Source organism: Acinonyx jubatus, chromosome C1, assembly GCF_027475565.1.
Source record: "Acinonyx jubatus isolate Ajub_Pintada_27869175 chromosome C1, VMU_Ajub_asm_v1.0, whole genome shotgun sequence".
Taxonomy (NCBI): domain Eukaryota; kingdom Metazoa; phylum Chordata; class Mammalia; order Carnivora; family Felidae; genus Acinonyx; species Acinonyx jubatus.
In genome coordinates, this window is record NC_069381.1 from 8,546,857 (window position 1) to 8,567,840 (window position 20,984).

A 20,984-nucleotide genomic window follows, 5' to 3' on the forward strand; every position below is an offset into this window, starting at 1 on the left:
TTCGTTTTCAGATAGATGATTGTTTCTTGCCCAAGGAACTTTTTTCTGAAGTGCTCTTAATTATAGTCCTTGTTTCAACTATGGGATTTTTAGTGTGTGTGTGTGTGTGTGTGTGTGTGTGTGTGTGTGTGTGTGTGTGTGTGTTTAGTAAGGCCAGTGCTGCTGGAGTAAAACCAAACAAATACACCTCTTTATCATTTAATCCGTTTACGATAATGTGTCTGTGATTTTTGAAATAACAAAAACAAGCCTTGGTTGTGATGGAGAATTCTTAAACTGTTTACGAAAAGAAGCTAGAGAAAAACCCATAACCCTGTTCATTAAAAGATGACCATTAACCTGACTGAATGTCCTTTTCCATGTTCCCATTCCTGCTTTTTTTAAGTTAAAAGTGTGATTTTTACTACATGTACTATTTTAACATGTTTTCCCCCAACTTGAAAACAACTTTCGTATTGCTAAGTACTTTCCTACAGTATCCTTTTAAATAGACAAATATTTTTTATTATGCCACAATTTATTTAATTTGATTTTTTCATAGGATGAACTATATAGTCTTGACTATCGTTTCTTGTTCATTTTTAATCGCTTCCTTAAGCAATTCTAAGAAGTGTAATTAATCATGTATGTATAACGCTTTTTTAAAAATGTCACATGGGGCGCCTGGGTGGTGCAGTCGGTTAACTGTCCGGCTTCGGCTCAGGTCATGATCTCACGATTTGTGAGGTCGAGCCCTGAGTCAGGCTCTGTGCTGACAGCTCAGAGCCTGGAGTCTGCTTCAGATTCTGTGTCTCCCTTGCTCTCTGCCCCTCCCCCACTCATGCTCTGTCTCTCTCTCTCTCTCTCTCTCAAAAATAAATAAACATTAAAAAAAATTTTTTTTTAAATGTCACATAGACTAAAAGTTCAATATTTTAGAGCACTAACAGACTAGTTTTCTTTTTAACATTTTATCTTTTGCTGTAGAATTTAGTACAGCTAATAGGATTTATTAGTATAACATGGAATTTCAAAAAACCTTTCATTATAGAGAATTTCAAACATAGAGAAAAATGGACAGGATAGTATATTGAAATCCCTTGTACTCATCATACAGTTTCAGCATTCAACTCCTGCCCAACCTTGTTTCATCTGGCTCCCATCCTCTTCCCCTTCCCTTATTATTTTGGAGAAAATTCTACCCATCACGTTATTTCACCCGTAAATAATTCAACATGCATCTGTAGAGGATAAGGTTTTTTTTTTTTTTTTTTAATGTTTATTTATTTTTGAGAGAGAGGGAGAGAGGTGCAGAGTATGAGCGGGGAGGAGCAGAGAGAAAGGGAGACACAGAACCTGAAGCAGGCTCCAGGCTCCAAGCTGTCAGCACAGAGCCCAACACGGGGTTCAAACTAACAAACTGTGAGAACATGACCTGAGCCAAAGTAGGACATTTAACCTACTGAGCCACTCAGGCGCCCCAGGGAATTTTTTTTAGCAAAACAGGATACCATGTTCATACCTAAGAATTTAACAATAATGCCTTGATATTAAGTGTCCAGTGTTCAAATTTCTCAGTTGTCTGATGAATGTCATATAATTTTTTAATAGTTTGTTTGAACCCAGTTCCAAATAAGGTCCTCACATTGCATTTGTTTGATTATCTTTTAAGGTTTTTTTAAACTTTTTTTTTTTTTAAGTAATCTCTACTCCCAGTGTGGGGCTCAAACTTGCAACCCCAAGGTCAAGAGTCACAAGCCCACCAGGTGCCCTCCTTCTAAATTTTTTTTAATCTGTAGGTCTCTCCTTCATCTTTTTCTTCCCTTGCAGTTGACAGAATAATTTTAGGACTCTGGCATTTGCCAGTTGCACACCGTGGTATATGCTACACTGACGGGAATGCTTTTCATGAATCAAAATAAAAAAGCACAGTATCTACTGTGCACACATCTACTGATGTGTTTTCCCATATTTCTAAAATATTTGTGTCCGTGCACACTGTTGAGAGGTTTGCAACAATTAGTATAAGAAGCCCCATAGTGTGCTGTCACCTTACATTCCCTCACTGAGCCCAGTGATGTTACCCTGAATGTGTGACCATGACTGGAACTTTCTGGCAGCTTTCATCTACCCCCTGGAACTCACCATGGTTTCTCTGCTCCATTGATCCTGCTATTCCCCAGCCTCCTTCTCTCCTTTTACTAAATTGCACTTACGTTTTAATGCATTTACTTTCACCTGATATGCATATTTATGTAAATGTTATGGGTTAATGTTCTCTCATGTGAGTCATTAATATTTCTCAATTAACTATCTTCAAGGATGAGCTTCTTGAGAACATTTGCCTTGCATAAGAGCAAATTTAGCTGGACGCTTAATCAGAAAAGTCTGCTCAGATTTTATTAGGGATCAACTAGAAAACCCTCCTTTTGAAATTCTAAAATGTGCTCCTTCTCATTCCTGCCTCACTAAGAGTTCATTACACCTACTTGACTAATTTCTTTGTAAGTTGGGGGTCTTACAAGATGTTAGGATTGCTGTTTTGACATCCTGTCTCGTGCTGGATGGTTCATCTGTGGGATGAGTCTGTTAACACACAGTGATGTTTCATGCTGGTCACAGACCCTCTATTGCTGTTCTGAATTAGGGAAAGGCACCCCTCAGAGCAGAGGATTTAGAATAAAAGGCCTCTCCCTCTGGGCCACAGCAGCTCCTCTAGCTCAAGACCCATTGAAAGTGCTTCTTGTTGGTGGAACGTGGGCTGCCTTTCAGCCCCACTTGCCCTCTTCCCCCGCTCCCCCCACCGTGGCTGTATACCATTTTGCTCATAACCGTGGGCAGCAGGACACCTATACATATTTTATTTAAAAAAAAAAAAAAAAAAGTTGAGGCGCCTGGGTGGCTTAGTCAGTTAAGCATCCGACTTCAGCTCAGGCCATGATCTCATGGTTCGTGAGTTCGAGCCCCACATCGGGCTCTCTGCTGTCAGCACAGAGCCCGCTTCAGATCCTCTGTCCCCCTCTCTCTATGCCCTCCCTTGTTCACGTGCACACGTGTACTATCTCTCTCTCTCTCTCTCAAAAATGTAAACATTAACATTTATTTTAAGTTGTTAGCCCCCACCCCCGACCCAAGAGCAGAATACAGCAGAAATAAAAGGAAGTTCATTGTCACAAAAGAGAAGTAAATGATATCTCGTTTTAATGAATAAATTATCTAGTCCATTGGTACATACTTAACAAAGTGTCAAACTCAATCTTAAAAAAAGAAAAGATCGATGTCCTGGTGTTAGAATTGTTTTCAGAATGTCCCTTTTAACAGTTTTATTGAACTTATAACTCACAGTCTATACAATTTATCCATCTAAAGTATATGATGGAGTGGTTTTTGTAGTATATTAACCGAATTGTGCCACCATCACCAGATCACTTTTAGAACATTTTTGTCACCCCAACAGGGAACCCTGTACCCATTATTGGTCACTGCTCACTCCCCTTGACCTTGACCCTAACCCTAAACAACCACTAGTCTACTTTCTGTCTCTAGAGATTTACCTGTTCTGGACATCTTAAAAACCTCTTAAATGTTTATGAAGCCATAGCATTATTAAACAAACCATCAAGCATATAATGGGCTGGCAATTTCTCTATGTGTTTGGTATGAAGGACATTCGTATTTTTCAACATTTTTTCCCTGTTTGTTCCTGGAATGTGATATCACCTTAACGTTTTTTTTTTTTTTTAATGTACATATATATTTATATGTATGTATATAAAACACATATAAATATGTATTATTACGTGCACATACTCTATATCCCACCCCTTGCACAGTAAAAAAAATCTACATATAACTTTTTGACTCTCCAAAACTTTCTACTAATAGCCTACTGTTGGCCTTACTGATAACATAAAGTCAGTTAACGCATAATTTGTATGTAACGTGTATCATATGCTGTATTCTTAGAATAGAGTAAGTTAGAGAAAAGAAAACGTTAAGAAAAAAGAGAAAATACATTTACAGTACTGTACTGTATTTTTTGAAAAAAATCCGTGTACAAGTGTACTTGCTCAGTGCAAATCAGTGTTACATGGTCAACTGTATTACACGTGTAGTATGTTATATATATGTAATCCTAAATACATATCCTCATCATTCACAGATGAGTCCATTTCCCGGCAGAAGTATTTTTTACCGACTGCAGTATTTTGCTTCGTAATCAGAAAAAAAAAGTCTTTTTTAAATATAAAAAGTACATGTGAGAATTTCAAACAACACCCAGATGTGAACAGCCACCTCAGAGATTTGCATGGTTAACAGTTTTTCCAGGGGTGCTTGGGTGGCTCAGTCGGTTAAGCAGCCAGCTTGACTTCAGCTCAGGTCATGATCTCACAGTTGATGCATTCAAGCCCCACATCAGGCTCTGTGCTGACAGTGTGGAGTTTGCTTGGGAGTCTGTCTCTCTCCCTCTCTCTCTACCCCTTTCTGCCTCTCTCTCTCTCTCTCTCAAAAAATAAATAAGCTTAAAAAAAATTTTTTTTAAAGTTTTCCCAGATGTCTGGCATTATCTGCTGACATTCAAATAATCTTAATTTTGTGTCATCAAAACAGGATCATATTATATATTTCATTCTGCATCTGGCTCTGTTTGTGTACTTTGCATTTTCTTTTACTTAATAATTTCTATACGTTTTCCACATCCGTCTGTGGAGACCTATCAAAATTATGGTTATGTAGTCTTCCATATTTGGATGTTTGATCATCGATTTACTAAGTTGCCTGTCGACGCCCCAGGACCCTTTTAAAAAAGGGATTTGGACTTTGGGGATACATATGGATGGAATAAATTGTCACGTGTCACACCTGTGTTTGGCTGACTGCTGACTCTTGTCGTGGGAGTGTGGCTACCAGGCCAGCGTCCAGCTTGTTCGCCAGCCTATGTGTAGGTAGCAACAGGTTTAGGAAGGAGAGAACACACAACACATCATTTCCTTTGTTGCCAGACTGCTGCTTCTCTTACAAAACATAGAAGAAATAAAATTAGTTCCTTTGAGTTGTTTCTCAAGATGTCTCTGGCACACACACAGATTTGTTGCAGAATAGCCGTGTTGCAGAATAGCTCAGTTTAAGGAACACTGCTGTCGATGCAGTTTTAGGAGCTGTGCTGAATCTGTGCCTCTTCCCAGCATAAACTGAAAGTTGCTTTTTAAAATACCTTCCACGTTGGTTCGTCTCGTGACTAACCTCTTTCTCATGGAAGCTGACTACTGAAGAGACTTGTAATTAACTGATTCTCTAAATGAATTTGGTTCTGGTTAGTTGATGTAGTGGGATAAGTTGGGTAACACTGATAACCAGAGGTCTTTTCATGTTTCGCAGAAGCAGGATGTTTAAAGATAGGTAATCGAACGCTTTTCCCGCAGCAGGAGTCTGTAGCCGTGCTGCTGGAACGTTTGTGCACGTCCAGCACCAATTCTGATGTGACAGATCAAAGGTCTGAGATGCTGCACTTCTAACCAGCTCACGCCCCCCCCCCCCCCCCCCCCCGCTGGTGCTACAGGCCCACTGTCCTACCCGTCCACACTTGGAGTAGCAGGAACCTAGAGCTTTATTTTCCAGGTTTCGGTAATTGTTCCTGTCTTGTGACTTTTTTTACTCCCGTTTGTCTTTCAGAGTTTGGATTATGATCGCTGTATCAACGACCCTTACCTGGAAGTTTTGGAGACCATGGACAATAAGGTGAATCCCTTATTGATTTCTTGGGACTGGAGAGATCTCACAGTAGCTTCTTTTTCCCATCTAAATGCCCCTGTGAATAGCCTTACTCCCGTGGCTTTTAGCCCCTTTTGTGAGATATCTGCATTTACTCCTGAAACCTTCACCCTGTCAACCACAGTACCCACAGCCAGTGTACCTGGCCCAGCCTCTTACAGTATATCCTTCTGGCCTTGTAAAGCACCTGCTATAGCAGACGCCATTACCGTGCTTGCTGTCCCTGTGGAATCTAGCCTGACCCTGATTGGCCAAGATGTGTTCCTTCCTTGCTGCCAACAAAGCCGTATAATGAACTGAGCTTGTCTTTCTCTGTGTGAACAGAAAGGTCGCAGGTATGAGGCGGTGAAGTGGATGATGGTGTTTGCCATTGGAGTCTGCACTGGGCTGGTGAGCAGGCGGGGGCGTGGGGACGTGGCGAGCCAGAGGGGTGGCAGAGGTCAGAGGGCAAGTCATTTGTCATGATAACAGAGACCACCTTTTCTGTTTTTCTCCCCCGCCCCCAAATAATGATCCTGACACCGTTTTCATGTCTTGTTTTTCTCTTTATGAAAGTGAACCAGACATCACTGGTACTCTTTAAAGCACTCAAAGGCTTGGTTAGGACCAAGCTGTCGTAACATGGCATTGTCCCGTCAGGTAGACATAGTGGGGAGAGTACTGAGTGGAATCTGAGGTCACTCTGTAGGGAAAAAGCAAAGTAGTGGAACAAAACCGACCGTCATACCCTTTCCTTTAGTATGGCGTGCCCATAAGCAGGACACCGTAGACCTCGGTGAATTTATTGTCCTGGGCTGCTTCCCTGCACGTGGCTTGTTTTATCTAGAAGGTAGAGCTGGTGGCTGTGGGTGGAGGAACACGCCTGAATACACTGGGGCCTGGGGTCGGCTTGCTCGTACGTGAATCACAGACCAGAAAAGATTATGAAACACTGCCAAACTTGAGTAGTAGCACAAGGCCTGGAATCCTAACTGCTGACCTAACCACACTTAAAGCTGGGGAAGAGAAACTGGAAAAGTCAGCAGACAGTCAAAATGAGATGTCAGATATGATTTGCCATCAGTACAGTGTTAGAATAGGCAGTCTTCCTCCATCAGGGCTGCTATAATAAAAACACCGACTTGCAGGGACTTAAACGACAGGTGTTTATATCTCACGGTCCTGGAAGCCAGGAAGTTCAAGATCAGTGGTACCAACAGATCTGTGTCCTGGGCTTCTTGGCTCCTGGCTGTGTCCTCACAGGGCAGAAGGGGGCAAGAGCTCTGTGGGGTCTTTTATAAGGCTACTAACCTTATTCACGAGGGCTCCATGCTCAGGACTTAAACCACCCAAAAGGCCCCATCTCCTAAGGTCGTCACAATGGGGGTTAGAATTTCACCAGATGAATTTGGGGGGGGGGGGGGGGATGCAAACGTTCAGTCCAGGACTGGGGTTATAAGTATTCCTAAGCAGCAGCCTGTTTATGTCTCTGGAATGACTACAAGTCTCACCTTGACTCTGTATGATATACCCATAAAATGCAAACGTGTTTAATGTAACGTAGCCACAAAGGCTATGACCAATTTTTATTTTTCTGGCGCTTGTCAAATTTTTACTGTAGTAAATTCAGAGGCCAAGGACCATCTTACTAGTTAAGACAGACAGCACTCAGAAGGCCTCTTTAGTGACATTCTGATGGATGCCGATGTGGGGGGAACTTGGGTTGACCGAATTGTTTTACTGAAATTTTAGAGTGTCTACTTTGTTCTGTATGTTTCTGGTTGCAAATTTCCCGGCAATAAGCATCTACATGTTTAGTCTTTCTGCTACTTTCATATCAAACTCCTTTGAGTTGCTATTTATCGGTACCAGCAACTATACCACATACCTTCGTGTTATTGGAAGGCAGACTTGCCTTTATAGCCTAGCAACGAGCTCTTGTTACTGCTTGGCTCTCTTATCCTTAGATCTGTCACGGTATCTGCTGCAGTACTTGAAAGCCTCCAGGCATTGGCTTGAGGGAAGGCCAGAGTCAAAGGCATGAAGCCTTTGATCCTGAATCCACCAAATCATAAACCTTTCCTGAAGTTCTCCTTTAAGCCCCGAGCCGAGACTTGGGGCTTAACATGGACTGGTTGGTGGAGCTTTTCCATACACACCTGAGTAAATGTTGTTTTTCAAAGTTACATCCTAAGCTATATGCTTAGCTAAGCATCACTGAAGATATTACTGGAATTCTTCATCTGAGACTGCCTTTGGAACATGCTGAGCAGTCCACGATTCTGGATATTACTGTAGTCACAGGATGGCCTTCCTCGGTTTCACGTCTTTTCCGGCATCCTTTTCCCTCTTTGTTTTACTCTCCTTCTCTCGGCAGAGCTATGCCCCCATCCTTTGTTCTTTGGAGAGGCGGTGGGGCCAGGCTGGCAGGGAATCTCCTGGAGAGTCAGAGTCCCTAACAGGAAACCTGTTTCCGCATTGCCTGTTGGTAACGCGGGTGCAAAGCGCCAACCAGGAAAGGCCAGGGGGTCATCCCAGCATTTGAGCAAAGTACCTGCGCCCCGGTGGGGAAAAGCTGTGTGACGGTTTGCTTGCTCTTCACAGGTGGGTCTCTTTGTGGACTTTTTCGTGCGCCTCTTCAGCCAGCTCAAGTTCGGAGTGGTTCAGACCTGTATCCTTTTCCCGGTTCTTGGCATTCCCAGATGTCAGCAGTCTCTGACTTTGCTCTCTTACCTAAGAACAGTAGACAGGGTCTGTTGAAGAGTTTTTATTAGCCATTCAGCTTAAGTTTTTTAATAATCATTGAAGGACACAGGAGGAAGAATTTGATAGAGACTCGTGTTCAGGTTGGTAAGACACAGATCCCACAAAGATGCCTGCTCTTCCCAATCATCTATAAATTCAGTGTGTTCCAGTCACAATTCCAGTAGAGTTTTCGAGGAACTGGAAAATTCTCTTCCTAAATTTGTTGGAAAGAGTAAAGGGCCAAAGGTGGTCGAGACAGTTTTGAACAAGCAGGGGGAACTTGTCCTACTCAACGTGAAGGCTTGCGTAATTTAAGATATAGTAACTGAAACCATGTCGTATTGGTGCAGGAATTCCCAGTTAGGCCAACGGAAGGTAACAGAAGCAGAAATTAGCTTGCACATGTAGAGAAGTGTGGTGAATGACAGAGTTAATGTTGTAAGTCTGTGAGGAAGAGATAGATAATTTAACAAAAGATGCTGGGACACTGGTTATCCATCTGGAAAAATATAGATTCCTACTTTGCACTGTAAATTAATTCTAGATGGATTGAAGATGTAAATAAGCAAAACAAAACTTGAAGAGACCACGTGATGTCAAGAGTAGGGAATAATTTCTTAAAACTCCAGGAGGCGCAGAGTGAAAGGGAAAAAGATCAATAAACTTGACCACAGCCAAGTAAGTTTGCTTTTCTTTGTTTTTTTAAAAAAAATTTTTAACGTTTATTTCGTTTGGAGAGACAGAGTGCAAGCAGGGGAGGGGCAGAAGGAGAGGGAGACACAGAATCAGAAGCAGGCTCCAGGCTCTGAGCTGTCAGCACAGAGCCCGCCACAGGGCTCAAACTCACAAACCGTGAGATCATGACCTGAGCCGAAGTCAGATGCTTAACCGACTGAGCCACCCAAGCACCCGAGTTTGTTTTTCATGCAAACAAAAAACCTCAAACCACAACAATAAAACACCATAAACAAAATGGAAAACGAGTCCACAGCCTAGGAGAGGTGGTTCACCATACATTTAAGAGGCAAGTAATTCGTATCTGGAACACAGGAAGAGCTGCAACTCGGTAAGGAAAAAGCCTAATAGAAAAATGAGCAAAGGAGCAAACAGGCAATTCTCAGAAGAGGAAAATTGAATGGTCAGTAAATAAACCTGGGGAAAGGGTCCCCCTCACCACTAACCAGGGAAATGCCAGCCAAATAGACAGCAACTCCTGAATCCCTCTTTTTCCTGCGGACCTTGGACCTGGGACATGTGCGTACCCGTTCATTACAGCTTTGTGATTGCAGAAAAGTGAAACCACACCAGGTGGGAGAATGGAAACATTGTACCACTACAATGGTACCATGGTACAATGGTTCGTATGGTGTGATTTTATGCAGAATTTACAACGAATGAACCAGCGCTGTATATATCAACATGACTAATTCTCAAAAACTTGATGTTGAAGAAGAGAAAAGAGGAAATTGTAGAATGTGTATGAAGTGCAATCCCATTATTTTAGTTTTAGAAACATACACTACGGTACGGCTACGTATAAAAACACAGAAAGACACCCAATAATTTCAGGTTAGTGGTTTCTCTGAGGGGAGAGAGGGAGGGAAACAAAGGATTTTTTTTTAATGGTATCTAATATTTTAATTAAAGTAACCTGGAGCAAATTCAGGATTTGTTAAAGGATGGGGGGGGGGAGGAAGGGTGTTTGTTACTTTTTATAAAGTGAAGTATTGATGTGAAATGTTGGGGTCCGGGAGTGAATGGTCAAGAAAGATTCCTGCGACGTTTTCGGTGCAAAAAAAGGTGGTCTTATTAAAGCACAGGGACAGGAACCGTGGGCAGAAAGAGCCGCCCCAGGATTGTGAGGAGTGAGTGATTATATACTTTTAAGTTGGGAGGGGGTCAAGGATAGCGTTAAGTCTGTAAGGAATTTGGAAGCAAGGTTTCCAGGGCCTTGAGAGGCTAGCTGCTGTCAAGATAAAGTTATTTACCATTGTCTAGTAAAATCTTTGTCGTGGAACCCTTCAGATGTGTTATCAGTGGGCCGTATGTTTGAAGGATGATTGCTAACATAAACCTTGGGTTGGGAGTTGAGATAAAAGAAGTTTCCAAAGGGATTTTCGTATGTTAAAGAAGACGGAGGATCCCGGAGGTCGAGCAAATGTCAAACAAAGTTGCCCTTTGCCAGGAGCATTAAGGGTCAGACATTTGAGCTCCTGGAGGGCGATCACTGTACCACCTCAAGTATTTGTCGATGGGCTGCAAGTTGTAAGGTTATTTGAGTTTTTCTACATTCCTTTTGCCTTTGTTCTCCCCATCACTGTTTCATAATTTAAAAATGGCCCCTAATGTAGAAGACATCTCGGGCAGTTTCCTTTTTTTAAAGTTTATGTATGGAGAACAGGAAGATGCACAGGAAACAGCCACTATGTCTTAGAGGAAGGGACACCGCACCATTTCAGGTGATGGTGGGAACGCCCTTGACTGGCGGAGCATGTTTTCCTTAACCCTGGTTCTGTAGCGGTGGAGGAATGCAGCCAGAAAGGGTGCCTTGCCCTGTCCCTCCTCGAGCTCTTGGGTTTCAACTTGACCTTTGTCTTCCTGGCAAGCCTTCTCGTCCTGATTGAGGTGAGGTGGTGTGGGTGTTGCCTTTTTGCTAATGAAGTTTCGGATTCTTTCGTGTCCACTGCTGGAAATGCCGGGAAGCTGAATCAGACTTAGAAATGTAAGTTCCGGCAGAAAGTGGCCCCTCCTACACTTAAGAGTTGTTTCTGAAAGTAAAGGTTTCAGCCTCTGGTGAGATTACAGAGGAAAAGTCCAGATTAGGAGGGTGGTTCTCAACCGTGGCAGCACATTAGAGTCACCTGGGGGACTTTAAAAAATGACTTTAAACTAACTTTAAAAATGGCAGATACCCAGCTCAAATGAATGAGATCGGAGTCTCTGGAAGGGGAATGTCTGCGTTGGCAGGTGCAAGTTTCCCAGGTGATGCTGACTCACCGGAACCTGTTAGGAATGCAGCTGTTTCGGTTTCCCCTCAGACCTGCTGAGTCAGAAACTCAGGGTGGGGCCCACGGGGTGATGCTGATGGGAATGAAGGGCAGCCCCACCCCCACCCCCCACACCTTGGTAGTGAGGCTGTTGCCAGTAAGCCATAGGACCAATGGATTTTGAGTTTACGGGTGTCCTACTCTCCCCCATCAGCCAGTGGCAGCAGGTTCTGGAATACCTGAAATCAAATGCTACCTGAACGGTGTGAAGGTGCCCGGAATTGTCCGTCTCCGAACCCTGCTCTGCAAAGTCTTTGGAGTGCTGTTCAGTGTGGCTGGAGGTAAGGAAGCTCTTTCTGACTTTTATCCTGCCAAGTATTCAGGGGGTGAAGATAACAAGAAGCATCATGTACGTAAATTAAGTCGATCTGGATTTGAAGGGCCTGCCCTCAGATCCCTGCACTGTTTCTTGGTAAGTCATTGTTTTAAATGTAGACACGTTAGGAAGTTACCAGAGATATGTGACAAACACATTTAGTTTTGGAGTAGTGTGACCATCTAGTTGGTCCATGGAGTTGGCTTTTAGCAAAGTCAGCAAGCTTTTTGTGTAAACAACCAGACAGTAAATATTTTAGGCTTTATGGGCCAGGAGGCAAAAGGGGAGATATTATGTAGGTACTTAAACCTCTATAACCATTTGAAATAGATCCATATAAGGATGTAAAGACCAGGGGCACCTGGCTGGCTCAGTCGGTGGAGTGCATAACTCTTGACCTCGGGGTTGTGAGTTCGAGCCCCACGTTGGGTGTAGAGATTGCTTAAAAATAAAATCTTTAAGGAAAAAAAAAAAGAAGGTAAAAACCATTTTTAGCTCCCAGGCTGTAGAAACAGACATTGAATCTATCTTGGCCCACAGACTATAGTTTTCTGACACCTCCATTTAAAGAGTATTTTCTCTTATTTGATGGGAATTTGACTCTCTTACAAAGTCATATAATCCTCTCTGTTGTACGGCTGTCTTACAAAGTCATACAATCCTCTCTGTTGTACGGCAGAGTCTACATAGCAGAGGTCTCCTAACCAAGTGGGGTGTCTGTGCTGACTGGTGGTCTCCCCTTTTCCACCTGTTCCCAGGGCTCTTTGTGGGGAAGGAAGGCCCCATGATCCACAGTGGAGCAGTGGTGGGAGCTGGCCTGCCTCAGGTAAGAGTTGATGGGCTGGGACGATACATCCCTCACAGTGGGCCCCTGGGCAGGGGCACGTCTATGGTTGAGTTGATAACCAGTTCGTCGGGAGCACCTAACGTGGCTTTGGAACCAGATGTCCGTTTGGGTTGAGGTGGAAACTGTCCTGTCATCCAGGAGAGTGGGTAACTGGTACCTTGAGGTTTTAACAAGGCCCTGCTGAGTGCCCGGAGCAGCCATGGGACATTCTGTTCGAATGAAAGTCACCTGGTGCGCCCACAGCCATTGCCGAGCACCTGCACGTCCAGGGGCTTGATGGGTCATCTACATGCTGCCAAACCCGAAGAGGCTGGAGGCATTGACTGAGGCGGTCTCAGGCCCAGGTCTGTCCCGACCCCCTTTGGGGTAGCACAGGAGAGGTAGCAGCCGCTGTCTGCTGAGTGCCCTCTGGGCCAGACTCTCCATATACCGACTTCTTTCTTCTTTCAAGCCGCCTCAAGGGTTTGGTTGGCCTCAGTCATCCCCATTCGCATTTGAGGAAACTGAGCAGCCGGCTTGGGACGCCAGAGCTCCCGCTTCTCACGGTTTTTCTGGATTCCCCAGCTGCCAGTTGGAGACGTCTGTGTTTCCTTGTAGACAGCCCTCGTGCTCTGAGGGAAGAGTCGCTGTGGCTGTGGGTTGTCCAAGCCCATCTTCTGGTCTCTCTCTTGCTACTGCATCATCTCCTTCACATCAAGTGCTCATCCTGGCCTCCCAGGAGTGAGCGGAGACGGGGGGGGGGGGGGAGGCCAGGTGAGGGCCGGGCGGCAGCAGCCTGAGAATTTGCTGGACACACTGGAGGATGGCTCTCCCGGCCCCTTTCTTACTGACCTCCCCTGAGCAGAGCCTACTTCGTCTTCTGCAGCTTTCAGATCCTCCTTTTGCTCAGCAGTTTCCCCTTTTGCTTTGCTTTGTTTCTTTTTTTTTTAAGATTTATTTATTTTGAGAGAGAGAACATGAGAACACGTGCACACATATGTGTGTGCGCACGTGAGTGGGAGAGGGGCAGAGAGAGAATCCCGTGCTGTCAGCGCGGAGCACATCGTAGAGCTCGATCCCATAACCCTGAGCCGAAATTGAAATCAATAGTCGGACGCTTAACTGAGCCATCCAGGCACCCCTCCTCTTCTCTTCCTTCCTGACTTGTTGACTGTGCACTAAATGCGATTTCCAAAGATCCTAGAAATATGGGGGCAGGAAAAGAAGTTCTTTCCAAAAATGATGCCTTCCCCCCCACCCCCCATGTTGTTCTTCTGGACTTCTCCTTCTTGTAACACATCTGGCTGGGTGTGCTCAAGCAAAGGGACTTTCCAGGGCCTCGGTCCCTGTGGGCCCCCCTCTGACTTTGTTTTCCTTTCCTCTAGTTTCAGAGCATCTCCTTACGGAAGATCCAGTTTAACTTTCCCTATTTCCGAAGTGACAGGTATGAAAACCCAACCCACTTCATTTCCTGCTGCTCAGACCCCTACAGTCACTGAAGCTGGCTTGTGGTCTGCCTGGCCAGGCAGGCTGTGTTCGGAACCCAACCATCAGAGAAGGAGGGGGGGGCTTTGGGTGTTTCTGAGAATACGCACTAGGGCCATGCTGGCATCATGGCTTCTATTTTGTCATGACCTAAGGCCTAGAACCATCTCAGGCAATGAAGAAGACAGCCCAGTATCGAATACATGACCAAGAAAGTCCATAGGCGTATTGTCGAGAGCGTGTTTTATGTTCCTAAATGTCATACTTGGTCAGCTGCCTCTGTGGGTTGCAAGGTGCTCTTCCTGGTACTTTTTCGCCCCGTGGGATTTGTGGGTGTTACTGACCTGCACGCCTTGCTGGGCCCTTGCAATCAGGGGCCCAGGTTCAGAGCTGTCCATCTTCTCATATCAGGAGTCCCGCTGGTCACTGTTACCGCTCCTCTGCATGTAAACAGCGCTTTGACATTTTACACTGGTGCTGAGGCTTGCTGGAAGAAAGGTCTGGTGAGAACGTGGCTCAGCAGTGACCGACAAAAGTCTGCACTCAGTCCGTGTTCAGAGCAGACTGACGTCAGGGAGCCCCTCCGACTCAGGAGTGTGTTTGGCTCTTAGGTAAACCGTATTTGCTGCTCAGTCGGCCTCACCAGACACCTGCCCATCATGAGCCCTGACTGTTTGCGCGTCACAAGACATTGGTGGACCAGGAAGTAAAAACTGCCTTCTGCGGCCTGAGGACTCTTTTTTTGGGGGGTAAACCACCTGTCTGTCTTCTCTCCCCCAGAGACAAGCGGGACTTTGTATCAGCGGGGGCAGCTGCTGGAGTTGCTGCAGCTTTCGGGGCTCCCATCGGGGGGACCCTGTTCAGTCTGGAGGAGGGCTCATCCTTTTGGAACCAGGGGCTCACGTGGAAAGTGGTAAGGAGGACTTTGAGTGAAAACCTTTTCCTAAACCTAAAACCGCTCCTGCCCCCGAATTAAACTAGACATCTCTTACTTGGTGTGTTTACCTGTCATTTGGTTGAGACCAGGACGGGTGACTGTATCAGAAAGTCCTTTGCTCTAGCCCCTTAACCTCCAAACTTTGGACTTTTCTGTACTTTTCCTGTTAATGCCTCCATCCTCAAATCAAACTGCCCTTGTCCTCTGTTGATGAGCCGTCTGGCGTGACAATGGGAGACCGGCTGAGGTCAGAGGCAGGCAGTGGCAGAGCTTGGACTTGAACCCCACTAGCGTCCTACCTCAGACTACTGTGTTCCTCCTCTCGTATTTGCTGTTCCTTTTAGGGCACAATATCCAGTCCATAATAGGCGCTAAATAAACGGACTCTCCCAATAGGCTGTTGAACGCATACTTCTTACGGCCTGATTTCACACTTTCTCACGCTTGAGGTGTGCCCACGGCGGGTTTCTATGCAGGGCAGTAGGTTTCCTGAGGCCGCGTCCAGCAGAAAGTAGGACTTGTCACTACTGAATGTTCTCGTGCGTCCCCTTTTCTCCTAGCTCTTTTGTTCCATGTCCGCCACCTTCACCCTCAACTTCTTTCGTTCTGGGATTCAGTTTGGGAGTTGGGGTTCCTTCCAGCTCCCTGGATTGCTGAACTTTGGCGAGTTTAAGGTAGGTTTTATCCTTTCTTCCATAGTTGTTGGTTTTTGTTTTTGTTTTTGTTTTTACTTGACCTATGAAAATCGCTCTTAAGTACCAGAGAGAAGTGGTCAGAAGGGCAGGTATGGCTTCCGGTGGGGCATCTCTGCCCCGTTAGTCTCGTGTGTGTGCTCAGTGCTTGGCGTGGGTGGGCTTCCAGCACCGCACTGGCTCTTGTAGAAAGAAAGCAGCCTCGCCTCTTACTTCTTTCTTCTCTGCTTCTATCCCTCCCTGTTCTCACGGGCACTATGGTTTTTCTCTCTCCCTCCCTTGCCCCTTCTCTCAGTGCTCTGACTCTGATAAAAAATGTCATCTCTGGACAGCTATGGATTTGGGTTTCTTCGTCGTGATGGGGGTCATTGGGGGCCTCCTGGGAGCCACATTCAACTGTCTGAACAAGAGGCTTGCAAAGTACCGTATGCGAAACGTGCACCCGAAACCTAAGCTCGTCAGGTACCTGTGCAGTCGCCTCCCCAGCCTGCCGTGGCTCCCTGAGCTTCCTGTGGACCGGGCCACCTCTCCCTAGGAGGGCGAGCGTGTGAACTGACCCTCCTTCCCGTGCCAGCTTTGATTTCATGTCTCAGGCAGAAAACACAGACGGGGTCGTAGATCTCCTCTTTTTGTCAGACAGGCCAAAAGGCTGAGTCTGAGCTTAACTTACATCAGAGTTGCTGGTTGAGTCCCAGCCGTTAGGACACGTGACAGAGTCAGAAGGCTCTCACCCCGGGACCTAAAATGGAGGGCCATTTTGTTCCTCTGAGAGAGATGATGTGGATGTAGCAGCCCGTGTTACTGGCTACCCACTGTTTACATACGCCTTGCTGGGATGCAGTGAGTCGCTGACAAATTCTGCACAGATGCTGACTGACTAGAGGCTGCCGGGCGTGCTCTTTGGGGAAGTGATGGTTGGGGGTAGACAGGGTTGTGGCTTTTTAGTTCCCAGGATTGGGGTGTGTTTTTATCTTGTAATAACAGCTGTGCTTTGCTTCCTAGAGTCTTAGAGAGCCTCTTGGTGTCCTTGGTAACCACTGTGGTGGTGTTCATGGCCTCGATGGTGTTAGGAGAATGCCGACAGATGTCTTCTTCGAGTCAAATCGGTAATGACTCATTCCAGCTCCAGGTAACCCCTGTGCACCTGCTACCTTTGTCCTCTACCCACAAAAAAAAAGAAAAAAAAAAAAAAAAAAAAGAAGAATCCAGAAATGTATGACCTGCCTCTGCTTAGGGCTAGTAGATACGTTGGGTTCATTGCTCTGCGCCTGTGTCAGATTGCTAAGAGATCGAGGAATCTGTAGTGGCCTTTCTACTGAAGCAAGAATGTGCACGCTCTGTCCTTTTCACTTTGGTGAAGAGTCATGGACGTCCTAGAGGGGAAGTCTTCTCTCTCTCCAGCCCCCCGGCCCCCCTTTCTGTTGATCCATATTAACTGGAGACCAGCCCAAGAAGCTGATCATCCCTTCTTCATCAAGCCCCAGTTTCCTCTTCTAACTCTTCACCCCTGAAAGGTGCCCACCAGCCTCACCGTGATTGTGAGAATCATCCCTAAGGTAGGGAGAAAGGAATGTCTGTTTTGGGGTGACCAGTCATCTGGCTCTCCTGGCATCTTCTGGTTCTTACTGGGTTTAGGTCATTTACTGGCATATGTTCTTTTTCCGTCTCTCTTCCTCTCTCTTTTTAGGAGTATTTAGTATTTTCTAGAACCTTTCCCTGAAAGAGCAGGGTCATTGAGGGAAGCATTAGAGCTTTGTCCCACAAGTTTTTGGTCCAACCTGTTGGGTTTAGAGAGCCGCATCTGGTCAGCCAGATGCAAGGTTCTGGCCTCTAGGTTAGGGGTTCAGGAGTGTTCACTAAGTCCTCTGTCCTCTTGTTGCCCCTGAGTAGCCACTAAGCTCCCTCAAGGCCTCGGTAGGGACGTTGTCTTGGATGACTGTCCTTTTGGTGTCCCCAGGAGCATCCACGAATAGCACGTGTTAGATCAGGTGTCAGCAAACTATGGCCCACGGGCCAGAGCTGGCCTTTGGCAACTGCTTGTTTTTGTGTAGCCCCCGAGCCAAGAACAGTGTTTGCATTTTTAAAGGCCGTTAAGGAAAAGAAGAATGTGCAACAGAGGCTGTCTATGGCCCGCAAAGCCTAAAAGATTTGTTATGTGGCTCATTATAGAAAAAGTTTGCCAGCCACTATCGCTAGTCAGTCCTGAGGCGATCTCATCACCAGCCCGGCATTTTCCAAATGTGTTTTGTGGAATGTTGACATATGTGATTCGGGAACAGACAGAAAAGAATTCTGCAGTCTGACAGGGTAACCAGAATTAAACAGGTTGCTCTAATACGGGACTTCCTAGGGCCTTTAAGATTCCAGGAAGTGTGACAGACGTTTGGAACGTTTATTGGGTGCCAGGGATTCCACTAAGCACTTCACGTGCAGGACTCCGTCGAATCCTTACCACTGCCATGTTGGCACCCCATTTTACAGGTGGGAAGACAGACAAAGTGAGGTCTTGACCGTGATCTCTCAGTAGCATATAACATGAGGTCGGCATTATTCCCATTGCATAGGTGAGGCCGCTGAAGCTTCACAGAATGAAATGCCTCTCCCACAGGGCTGGCGAGGGGCTGGGTTAGAGGCCAGTCCTTCTGCATATGGAGCCTGTGCTCTGCCTTCAGCAGGTTCTCTGATCTCCAACAAGTGCTGTGCTGCATCTCGGTGCATTCGACCGCAGGACTCTTTCCTGGGAGCCCTCGGGACTGGGGTTCCTCTAGATGTAGTCTGGGAAACACTACACCTGTTGGTCATTCCGCGGTCACACACACATTTCTCCCTTGGCAGCTCCTCCCTGCCAGGTTCCTCCAGTAGGGGGCACTGACCTGCTTCCTGCGGCCCTCATCCAGCTGTATCGCCCAGGCAGGCTCACCTGGCAGGACTTTGCAAACCCATCACCTCACAGGAGGGCATCTCTAGAATGTCCTCAATAGAACTGAATCCAGGCAAGATCCATTCCTCGTAATGAACTTTGTAGTAACAGTGTATCCGTACGCACAGTGTTAAGTACCCGACCTGTACCGTTGTGCACCAGAAGCTAAAACACAAGGACTGTCCTACCCCAAATGCCCTTGTGCTCCGATGAGTCGGGCCGGTACCAGGATGTCCTCTTCCCACACAAAATGGCGGAGAGAACGAGAGGTCTGAATCGTGGAGAAATCACCTCTCTTCCCAGTTGGGGTTTTGTTCAGCCAGACGGGCCTGGGAGGGAGAGACAGCCAGGAGCAGAGCATCTCCTCCAGGCCTCGTGTGGAACTGGCTTTTCTCCTGCAGAAAATGCAGGGGGGAGGCTTTTTCCATTTGGATCCGAAGTCGGGGCATTGGGTCAGGCAGGAACCTGGCCTGTCCTCCACCATCACCTGTCACCTCCCAGCAACTCATCTGTCACCCACCTCCTCTTCCCACAGCCCACGGGGCTCTGGGGTCAGGCTTCTGGCAGTGTCACCTACTAAATTAGCACCAGGAGAGGAAGCAGAGGCAGATCCATGGCCAATTTCATTGTAGTAACTCAGGAGCCCTCCTCCCGATTCTTGCGTCCTCAGAACATAAGGAATACAGTATTACGGTTGGCTGCTCATGGCTAGAGATCTGTTTTTGCCACAGGTTTAATTTCTGGGTAAAACTTGCGAGCCAGACTTTCTCAACCTGAGCAGAGACATCCCGCTTGAAGACTCTGAGCACCCTGGTCCGGTGTATTGACCCTGTAGTGACCTTGTGCCTACTTTTTGATTCCTGTGTCTCAGGTCACATCAGAAGATGTCAATTCAAGTATCAAGACCTTTTTTTGTCCCAACGAGACCTACAATGACATGGCCACACTCTTCTTCAATCCCCAGGAGTCTGCCATCCTTCAGCTTTTCCACCAGGACGGTGAGAATCCGTGAGCCTGCCGTTCTCGGGCGATCGGTCTTTTCTGCAGCGAACAAATTACCATTTCTCTGCCCCTTCTGTTGGCCCACGGACACAGCCACGCTTGCCCTCAGATCTGAGCAATGGGACTTTTCTTTTGTAATACCACCCCAGACCAGGCCAGAGTTTCTGCCTCCAGTGTCGGAGGTGGACCAGTGGGGTACGGAAGGATCTGGAAGGAGCCAGGGCAGCCCGGTGGGCCTTGGTGGCATCCGGTGATGGGACTCAGGGTGGCCCTTGCCTTGCAGGCACTTTCAGCCCTGTCACCCTGGCCTTGTTCTTCGCCCTCTATTTCCTGCTCGCGTGTTGGACCTATGGCGCTTCTGTTCCTAGTGGCCTGTTTGTGCCTTCCCTGCTGTGTGGAGCCGCTTTTGGGCGTTTAGTTGCCAATGTCCTCAAAAGGTACCGTGTGTGCGCCTGAGCACGCCCGTGTGTACATGCTTGCGGGTGTGGAAACCTTGAGATCCTCAGCCAGGGTCTCGGTTTCCTTCGTCCCCAGCTACATCGGCTTGGGCCATATCTATTCGGGGACCTTCGCCCTGATCGGTGCCGCAGCCTTCCTGGGTGGGGTCGTGCGCATGACCATCAGTCTGACGGTCATCCTGATTGAGTCTACCAACGAGATCACTTATGGGCTCCCCATTATGATCACTCTGATGGTGAGTGCTCCCCTTCCCGGCCGCTCTCAGGTGCGCGGCCAAGATTCCCCACCCCCCCCTCCCGCCCCCCACAGCAGCTTCTTTTCAAGTCTTTGTTTCCTGTTTCAGGTGGCCAAATGGACGGGAGACTTTTTCAACAAGGGCATTTATGACATCCACGTGGGCTTGCGAGGCGTACCACTTTTGGAGTGGGAGACAGAGGTGGAAATGGACAAGTGAGGCCACGCCTTGTCTTCGTGTGCTTGTTTCAGAATTTATAAATTCTGGGGCCCAAGGGATGTTTGTATCAGGGTGGGAGGTGGTAATTAAGGTTCTGCAGTTGGACTGCAGGAAGCATGTAGGTGTGGCGGGGACCCGGGGGTGGAGGACAGAGGGGCCTGGTGGGGGGCAGAGGTGGGCAGGCTGCTTCCTGGTGGTCTTTGGCTCCTGTGGCATTCCGGTTAAACGCGAAGGGGGGTCTCTCGATGAGGCCTGTGTCATGACGACGTTTAAGGGTCTGCCGAGCCCTGTTGAGTGCGAACCAGCCTGCATCCCACGTGCCTAATGAGTGTCATGCTATCAGCAGTGCTTATTCTGGGCATAATCACCAA

The 20,984-nt window shown here is 46.8% G+C and overlaps 1 protein-coding gene across 4 annotated transcripts in view; it reads left to right on the forward strand.

The window, feature by feature from the left end:
• CLCN6 (chloride voltage-gated channel 6) overlaps window positions 1–20,984 on the forward strand; it is a 30,855-nt gene that overhangs the window by 1,505 nt on the left and 8,366 nt on the right. For all 4 annotated transcript variants that reach the window (XR_003420422.2, XR_003420423.2, XR_008292085.1 and 1 more), the window contains exons 3-17: window positions 5,653–5,718; window positions 6,076–6,141; window positions 8,335–8,401; window positions 10,994–11,100; window positions 11,677–11,803; window positions 12,597–12,664; window positions 14,050–14,108; window positions 14,930–15,062; window positions 15,647–15,760; window positions 16,074–16,240; window positions 16,781–16,907; window positions 19,570–19,696; window positions 19,984–20,137; window positions 20,235–20,394; window positions 20,503–20,609. Coding sequence is in view for 1 of the 4 variants with exons in the window: in XM_027060394.2 (XP_026916195.1) it covers window positions 5,653–5,718; window positions 6,076–6,141; window positions 8,335–8,401; window positions 10,994–11,100; window positions 11,677–11,803; window positions 12,597–12,664; window positions 14,050–14,108; window positions 14,930–15,062; window positions 15,647–15,760; window positions 16,074–16,240; window positions 16,781–16,907; window positions 19,570–19,696; window positions 19,984–20,137; window positions 20,235–20,394; window positions 20,503–20,609 (1,649 nt within the window). In the remaining 3 variants the exon portion in view is untranslated. The remainder of the gene's footprint in view (window positions 1–5,652; window positions 5,719–6,075; window positions 6,142–8,334; window positions 8,402–10,993; window positions 11,101–11,676; window positions 11,804–12,596; window positions 12,665–14,049; window positions 14,109–14,929; window positions 15,063–15,646; window positions 15,761–16,073; window positions 16,241–16,780; window positions 16,908–19,569; window positions 19,697–19,983; window positions 20,138–20,234; window positions 20,395–20,502; window positions 20,610–20,984) is intronic.